Below are 8,938 nucleotides of genomic sequence, written 5' to 3'. Positions count from 1 at the left end.
TTACAGTCAAGGGCGCGGGTTAAGAGGCAGCAGCAGGGTCAGCGATAGGAGGTTGGTGGATAAGTGATGATGCACGGACATGCACAGCATGAGAAACGTATGATTTGTTTTATTGATGGATAACTACATCTTTCTTATATTGTCACCTCAGAAAGGTAAATTGATCCAAGTGGGGGATGGTCTGATGCGGCTGCTGCCTCTGGTCTGAACCCATCCAGTTTCCTTCTCCAAAATGATTGGCTCCCCAGCAGAAGGAGCATCTAAAATTACTTATTCATTTATGAAGCCAGCCCTGTGATGCTGAATTTGGAAACATTGGAATAGGTTCACTCATACAAATTTGTTGCAGGGACTAGGCTTTCTATTAGTTAGTTGTCGTTTTTTTCTCTGACACACGCACAAACAACACAAACAATACAAGCACTTGATACAATTTATTTACTCAGTACATTTGACACACTTACGAAACCTAAGTATAAAAAATTAAAACAGCCCAAAACATTGTTTTAATAATGGATTCATTCTAGAGGATTACTTGAGACGGAACAATATATTGACTATCTGTTTCTACAGTAGTCAGTCAAAAGTAAAACTCTGTCCAAAAGTAGGTGTACTTTTATTTATTTTTGAAAAGCTTGTATACCGAATTTTCATGACGTGCGCCGTATTGTCGATGCCCCCCCAACTCCAATGGATGAATCTCTTGATCGCCCTTGACCTCAGGTTTAATGAGAGTTCCTCACTCACTCTGCCCCAGGTGGACGCTCCTGCCGTCCATCAGCCTGAATCTGAGGCAGATGAACCACCGCATTAACGCCAAACCCGAATGCGGGGTAGAGGGGGTCGGTGAACGTGGCCTGGAAAGTGTAAAGGTGTGTGTGTCGGTCAGAGTAGACGCTGTAGAAGGACAGCGTGCCTTTGGCCCAGTCGAGATACATCCCGACTCTTTCCGAAGCGGTCGGGGTGATGGGCAGTGAGTGGGACGCGCCATCGTGACGGACGGTGTAATTCGTGTCGGAGCGGTACATTGACCATGAGTTGCTTTCTCCTATTAAGGTCCCATCCTCGCCTTTCCTCTTCAGCCTTCTGTACGCCACTCCTAAATCGACCTCTCTCGTTATCTCCGCCTCCCAGTAGCTCCGCCCTCCTGTCAGCCCTTGCTCACACAGCACCTGTCGTCGGGAGTCGAAGCGCTCGGCTCGGTCGGCGTCAGTCAGCGACTGGGCCTGTCGCTTCCAGGTTGTCGTCCTGTGGTCGTCGGAGACGACCAGATTCTGGTGCGCTGTGTGCGGGTCCATGGTAACCTTGCAGGCGTCTGGGGAAGGTGGAGGCATACACATTTGCATTCCCAATGTGGATGTTTTTGTCAAGAATTTGAAAGACACACAAACACACAAAGTGCTCACATTTTAGGAGTCCAGGTTGGAGCCTGTATTCTCCACAATGATCCACACTGGGAAGAAACAGTTTTAATGTTTAAAGACATTGGATCCATATAATCATCACCTAATGTCAATGCCTGGTCAAATCTATAAACACGAAGCAACTCCCATTTTGTTTGTCTTAATGAATGGAATAATTACATACTGTTACACTTTTTATTGAAACCCGAATTTAAACGTTTAACACTGACTCTCTACCCAAACAGTCTAAATGTGTGCCCCCCCCGAAGAAATTCACGCAGGAAATGAGGTCTGTGCAATGTATGCATGTCCCGTTAGAGCACCATTGCTCTGCAAATAAGATATTGAGGGTCCTTTTGTACCCTCCCAATAAAAACGCATGGACAAAAAAAGGCCTCAGATAGGGTAATCTCAACTATATGTACACGGATCCTAAAATTTCTGAGCGCCAGCCGATCACTCCAGGGGCCGAGGTAAGTGGCAAACGGCTCACTCAGTTCACACGGCGCAACAGCACTTGTACTTGCCTCACGAAAATAAATAAACGTAATGTAATTACTCAAGTTTCATGGTTGGTTTGGCCCCCGACAGCTTCCGTCCGTCCAGATGATTATAGCTGAGGTCCAGCTCGGTCAGTTTGGACTGCTTACAGGTCAGGACATGAGCCAAGGAATCACAGCCTTCCCCTGAGACCCCACAACCAGACAGCCTGCATAAAGAGGGTACAGTAGACTCCCTCAAGTCAGTTGTTACCGACAAACAACATGGATGCCAGTTATGTTTGCTTTTATTTAAATCTTTGAAATCAATGTGAAACAAGCTTTTGTTCATTGTTCCAGTTTGGTTTAGTCTCTAAAACCTATCAGGATTATTTAAGAGTATATGCCAGGTTTCTCCCAAACATGATGATTGTAATGGTAATTTCAAGGGATTGCACACTTCAAAAATGATAATCAATCATCCTTTACTTCAGTTGTTCATCAATGATTAATTACAATGGGATAGAATTAAAGAAGTGTAACGCTGAGCTATCCAGGCTCATGGACAATAGGATGAGATCAAATCTGATTTAATATATATTTGTTTTCTACTTCTATATTTAGATCTGATTATTGAACATAACACACAGACGCGTGAAATATCAGTACTAATATGAAGTCAGCATCTCTGACCTCAATATCCTCAGTTGGCAGCTCACACTCTGGAGTCCCGACGAGAGCAGCTTCACTCCCTGATCCTGCAGGTGGTTGTTGCTCAGGTCCATCTCTCTCAGGGCGGAGTGGGGCTGGCTGAGTGCTGAGGACAGCGCCTCACAGCACGCATGGCTCAAACTGCATTGGCTCATGCTAGGGAAATGATGACATGTTGTTTTATATATGATCTAAAGCTCTACTGTGAAAAGCAATAGCACAAATTATTTAATACGAAGATGTTTAAAGATCATGTTTGAAACAAATAACATTAAAATAAATAACATTTATTTAAAGTAACCTCAGCTTGTGGAGTCTGGCCAGGCCAGGAGAGATCTGTTGGAGCCCAGAGTCCTTCAGGTCATTAATACTGAGGTCCAGCTCTCTGAGTGAAGTACTGGAGGTCAGGGCCAAGGCCAGAGCACCACAGCTCTGCTGTGTGAGCAAACACCCTGAGAGCCTGTAGAGAACCAACAGAGACTGTTTTAATCCTTAACCATATCTTGCTGCAAAGTAAACAACGATAGGCTACTTCTTTCCATTGTGTCAGAGTAGATGATATGACTTTAATGTTGTTGAGGCTCAGCCAATCAAAGATATGTATTCGTTGAACGGCATATTTACGATATTTTAATTGACACTCGCATGTATGCATTGAACAATGACAACATTCATAACTGAGTACACACTCCTGGTTATACATACTTCCTGCAGGAAACACTCATAAACTCAAACAAACCTCAACACCTCCAGCTTACAGCGTGGACTCCTCATTTCACCAAAGAGCACCTCGGCTCCCGAGTCCTGCAGACTGTTGTGACTCAGATCCAGCTCTGTCAGCGTTGAGCAGCTCAGCGCGCTGCGTAGAGCTTCACAGGAGCTGGCTGTGAGGTTGCACTGGTTCAACCTTCAACAGACCGGGGGAGCAGTGGACACCAACAGTGGTTTAACCAGTACGAGAAGAATAGTCTTGTTAATGTATTTGTTGTATTATATAATTTATGTAAATGTATATATAACAACTTTATTACATAATGGTCGACTAATAACTAATATTACTGAGCATTTTTGCAGGTTTTGACCACTGGCAGTAGCCTCAGAAGTCCCTCTTCGCAGAGTATTGCTTCAGATCAATCTCATCCAGATTGTTCTCTGATGTGAGCAACACAAACACTAAGGCAGACCACTGTGCAGGAGAACGTTTGTCTTTGTCTTTCGAGTTAAGGAATTTTTTAACCTCTTCAACCAGCGAGTCGTCGTGGAGCTCATTCAGGCAATAAAACATATTGATACATCTTTCGGAGGAAGAGCTCTCCCCAATCTTCTTTTTGATATATTTACATATCTTCTCCCTGTTCCCTGACCTGGTTCCAGCCTGAGCTGCTTCCAGCAGGCTCTGAAGGGAACTCCAGTTGGTCTCCAGGGAGAGTCCCAGGAGGAAGCGGAGGTAGAGGTCCAAGTGTCCATCGCTGGTCTGAAGGGCGTCGTCAACACTGCGCTGGTAAATGTCATGGTTTCTAAACCAAGAAAAGAACCAATGGAAGAAGCCAGGTGGACGGCTGTTCAACTCAGTTTTGTATACCGCAGCTAGAAACTCCTGAATGCTCAAGTGGACAAAGCAGAAGACTTTGTTGCTGGAAAGTCCGTGTTCCTCTTTAAAGATCTGGGTGAACACTCCTGAGTACACAGCGGCCTTGTTCACATCGATGCCGCACTCAACCAAATCCTCCTCATAGAAAATTAGATGGCCTTTCTCCAACTGTATGAAGGCTACTTTCCCCAGAGTCAGAATGACCTGACTGCTATCAGCATCTCCATACTTTGAGGCCGTTGTTCGAGTTTGAATCTCCAGGAAGCGGATGTACATCTCAGTCAGAGTCTTGGGAATCTCTCTCGTCTCATTTTGGTCCAACATGTCCTCCAGGACTGTGGCCATGATCCAACAAAAGAGAGGGATGTGACACATAATGTAGAGGCTTCTTGCGGATTTGACATGCGAGATGGCTCTGGTGGCCAAGTTTTCATCACTGAACCTTCCTCTGAAATACTCCTCCTTCTGTGGGTCGAGGAACCCACGTATCTCTGTAACCACATCAACGCAACCAGGAGGGATCTTGTTTGCTGCAGCGGGTCGGGATGTTATCCACACAGAGGCACTGGGCAACAGATCCCCTTTGATGAGGTTGGTCAGCAGCACATCCACTGATGTTGCTTTGGCCATGTCAGTCCATGGGGAGTTCTTCTGGAAGTCCAGGGGCAGTCTGCATTCATCCAGGCCATCGAATACAATAACGACACTGTACTTGTCAAGGTTACGCAAGTCTTCGTCTTCAATCATCATATGAAAACGCTTCAAGAGTTCGAACAAACTCAGTTGCTCGTCCCTCATGCGGTTTAACTCTCTGAATTGCAGAGACAACAGAAAGCCAATGTCCGAGCAAGCTTTGTCTTCAGCCCAGTCCAACATTAACTTCTGCACAGAGTATGTCTTGCCAATGCCAGCCAGTCCTTTTGTCAACACCACTCTCGTTTGCCTCTCTTGCCCAGACGGGGGTTTGAACATGTCCTCACACTTGACCACCTTTTCCGGGGCTGCCTGTAACTTCCTGGTACACACCTCCATTTGCCTGACCTCATGTTCCATGTTGACCTGCGTGCAGTCCCCCTCCACAATGTAGAGCTCTGTGTAGGCTTCCTGGAAAAGGCGTGCAATCCCCAGCTGCCCGCCGATGCCCTCGTGCACATTTTGAAGCTTCCTCTTTAGAAAGCTTTTATATGCACTTTGGTTGGTAACAGCAACTTCACCTGAGGCAACATAACGGGTCAATAAATAGTTATATATTATGCATAAAAGGTTTTACACAAAAAAACTGGCGATGTGCGTCCTGCATCATGCAGTATATCTATATACTAAATATTTTTATCTTTGCTTTATATTCAAACTTAAAAAAACTAAAAGCAGAGTTAGCCTATGCCGCTTTTCCACTGCATGGTACCAGCTCGACACGACTCGACTCGACTCGACTCAGCTCGCATTTTTTGCGTTTCCACCGCGAAAACATGGTATCTGGTACCTGAAGTGGCTGCTTTTTTTAGTACCGCCTCGCTCTAGGTTCCAAGCGAGCTGAGCCGATGCTAAAAGGTGACGTCGGCAGACGGCCGGCCACTGATTGGCCAGAGAGTGTGACGAAGTCACGAGAGCGACATGGCAACCATGCTGGTAACAGCCATAGCAGCGCCGCAGCCAACATATTCCACTTCTTCAACAATGCCAGCTAAAAATACGTCACGGCCCTTTCGCGCAGCCGACCCCGCCCACGTCCAGGAGGTACTATTTGCGGTGGAAAACGACCCGTGCTGCTACCGTGTCGAGTCGTGTCGTGTCGAGTCGAGTCGAGCTACATGTGTGGTGGAAAAGCGGCACTAGAGTGGAAGCAACTTTGAAATTTAGATTTAGGCTGTTGAGCATTCAAAACAAGATGAGTCACAAACAAATCGTCTTACTATATTCTTCGGTATCCGCTAACTTCCGATCCAAGGCACTGCTTAATTCTTTTTTGTTGAGAACATTATTCTTGAATTTTAGCGGAACATCCATTGAATGGTCACTCTTCATGGAGACACGGCTGATCACAGACGGTTCGGATCCCTCCGTCCTAAGGCATCACACAAGATACAATGTCCTATCATCACTGATACAATGTTACAAACTAAAACCAATGGGTTTGTGTTTCCAAGATTTACAACCTTTGGTCAGTGGAGTCTTCTGTTCCCCTTAAGTCATGAGAGTCTGAGGACCGGCCACTGGTCATGGGCAGGAAGTTGATTTCCTGTGTTTGCTCCAAACTGCATTTTTAACAAAACCGCATTCAAAACAAGATGAGTCACAAACAAATCGTCTTACTATATTCTTCGGTATCCGCTAACTTCCGATCCAAGGCACTGCTTAATTCTTTTTTGTTGAGAACATTATTCTTGAATTTTAGCGGAACATCCATTGAATGGTCACTCTTCATGGAGACACGGCTGATCACAGACGGTTCGGATCCCTCCGTCCTAAGGCATCACACAAGATACAATGTCCTATCATCACTGATACAATGTTACAAACTAAAACCAATGGGTTTGTGTTTCCAAGATTTACAACCTTTGGTCAGTGGAGTCTTCTGTTCCCCTTAAGTCATGAGAGTCTGAGGACCGGCCACTGGTCATGGGCAGGAAGTTGATTTCCTGTGTTTGCTCCAAACTGCATTTTTAACAAAACCGGTGAGATACAAAGGGAAACCAAAAAAAATAATTGTACCTATATGGAAACAAGGGATAAGGGATAACTGTGATAAATCATTGAAGAATACATATATATTTACATACCTTTCTTGTGGAGATGGGATACTGCCAGTCCTTAGGACATTTTCACTAGGTACGATGGATTCAGCCATCTTGATAGACACGCTCAGATGACAGGACTGCTTTAGGTATATTACAGGGGCATTCAATAAAAATTCTAAGAGGTCCAGATTGGAATGAAGTCTCTTGGTGAAAAAATTATGGAAGGAGATAGGTCCCAAAGTTTCTAGAGAATAATAATGAAGAAAGAAAGCATAAAACTTAAGAAGAAGAATAGTTGAGCGCTGCATGCAGAACTCAACTACCAATAGTTGAGCGCTGCATGGAGCACTCACCTAATAAAAGGCCTAACAGCTAGAGCTCTGAAAACAGGTGCATCTTAAGATAGAATGCTTAATTTAGAATAATTAAATAAAATAAGATAATTGCTATAGTTTTTAGTTTCACATTTTAACAGTCTAAACAAATTGTTTTAACAACTCAACACATTTGACCAGCTTTGACATCCATTATCTCTTTCTTGCTGCTCGCAGCTCTATGTAGAGCCTATCATGGTCAACATATACAATCACCAAGGTCTCGGAATATATGAGACATACCGCTTTTGAACAGAGATTGGCTTAGAAGCATCATGTGAGATGATCAACGATAATTGGTCCCTGAGGAGATTCATGGGCTGCTGAACAAGGCCAGTAATGGCTACAAAATAACTTTATCCAGTAAAACTACAACCACTCTGTCAAAATGTAATAATTCAGCCGTTATTGGTCTGGGTCCAGATAGGTCGGACAATGGGTCCGGACCCGTAATAAACCAGTTTCAATTAGATTGGGTGGGCCAGTTGATCACACAAGTCGATTACCGGCTACGTAAATAATATAATAGAGGCGCCCAAAAAATGTACTAAACAATCTCCCCTCTTCCCCTTTTTCAATTGATTGGCGCCTCTATTATATTATTTATGGTAGCCAGTAATCAACTTGTGTGGTCTTCCTGGAAACATGGACCTACCGGTAAGGCACAGACTTGGAAAACAGTCTTTCTTAATTAACTCCCGGTACGCTAACTAAGCTGTTGATGCTTTGTTTTATGTGTAGGGACCCTAGTCATGCTTCTGCAGAGGTTTGGTGATATTTTGAGCAATATTAGTGGTTAAAAATGTGGATTTGGAAGAGTTCACACTGCACCTAGCCAATAACATGGAAGCCATTTGGGCGGTTACCATGCTCCGGGCATTCGCGGGCAAGCTCTATACTCGATTATCAACGAAAGAAAGTGTCTGGAGGGCTTATTTTATGGGTCTCCATGCCGGAAAAGACCCTGGGTTTAATTTTTGCCGGAATTACAACCTAAAAAAACCCTCAAAAATCCACTTGCCCCGGGCAAGCGGGCAAGCGTTACTGTCAACCCCTGAGTATCTCTCAATTGAATAAAATAATTTGTACATTGTCCTTCATTTCAGAAACACCCAAAGATGGGATCCCAGGAGGGTTCCTAAACATCCAGAAAACAATCTCAACTTGCCCAAATATTATTTTTTGCTGCCACGGGCAAGCGGGGAACCATTAGTGTCAACTCTTTAGTATCTATCAAATAAATAAAATACATAGCCCTTCGTTTAAGAAACACCCAAAGAGAATGGGCCAGAGGGATCAGTAGCAGGTTCCTAAACATCTGCTGATGTTTTTTGCAGATGTGACTCAAGGTGAGCTAAATAAAAGTTAATTTAAGCAATCATTTGAAGCACTTTAAACTGAAAGGAGCATAAATAAACATGAAAATAATAATGGTCTTAGCATGATACTCCAAGCATAAAGCTTGTATAAAGTACATTAGCATTGGGTACCCAAGAAAACTGAAAAAAATATAAACCAGAAATCCGGAACCTCTGGTTAAGATTCAAAATCTCAATGAGTTTACATTATTTTAAGTGATCATTCAAAAATGTTTATCATTCTACATTAATAAATTGATAGTTGATAACATGGCCATGTCTAG

At 43.8% G+C, this 8,938-nt stretch overlaps 1 protein-coding gene across 1 annotated transcript; it reads right to left on the bottom strand.

Annotated features, from left to right (window-relative positions):
* Nucleotides 1-419: 419 nt before the first annotated feature.
* nlrp12l (NLR family pyrin domain containing 12-like) lies at nucleotides 420-6,479 on the bottom strand. The gene is given in 10 exon segments (XM_060041143.1): nucleotides 420-1,315; nucleotides 1,407-1,453; nucleotides 1,963-2,112; nucleotides 2,576-2,749; nucleotides 2,895-3,053; nucleotides 3,333-3,500; nucleotides 3,653-3,710; nucleotides 3,713-5,398; nucleotides 6,098-6,249; nucleotides 6,341-6,479. Coding segments are annotated over 10 exon segments (3,231 nt in total). The 5' UTR covers nucleotides 6,406-6,479; the 3' UTR covers nucleotides 420-743.
* Nucleotides 6,480-8,938: the final 2,459 nt, after the last annotated feature.

Source organism: Gadus macrocephalus, chromosome 21 (assembly GCF_031168955.1).
Source record: "Gadus macrocephalus chromosome 21, ASM3116895v1".
Classification (NCBI taxonomy): Eukaryota; Metazoa; Chordata; class Actinopteri; order Gadiformes; family Gadidae; genus Gadus; species Gadus macrocephalus.
Note: the sequence above shows the minus strand (reverse complement) of the source record. Positions and strands in the feature narration are given on the sequence as shown.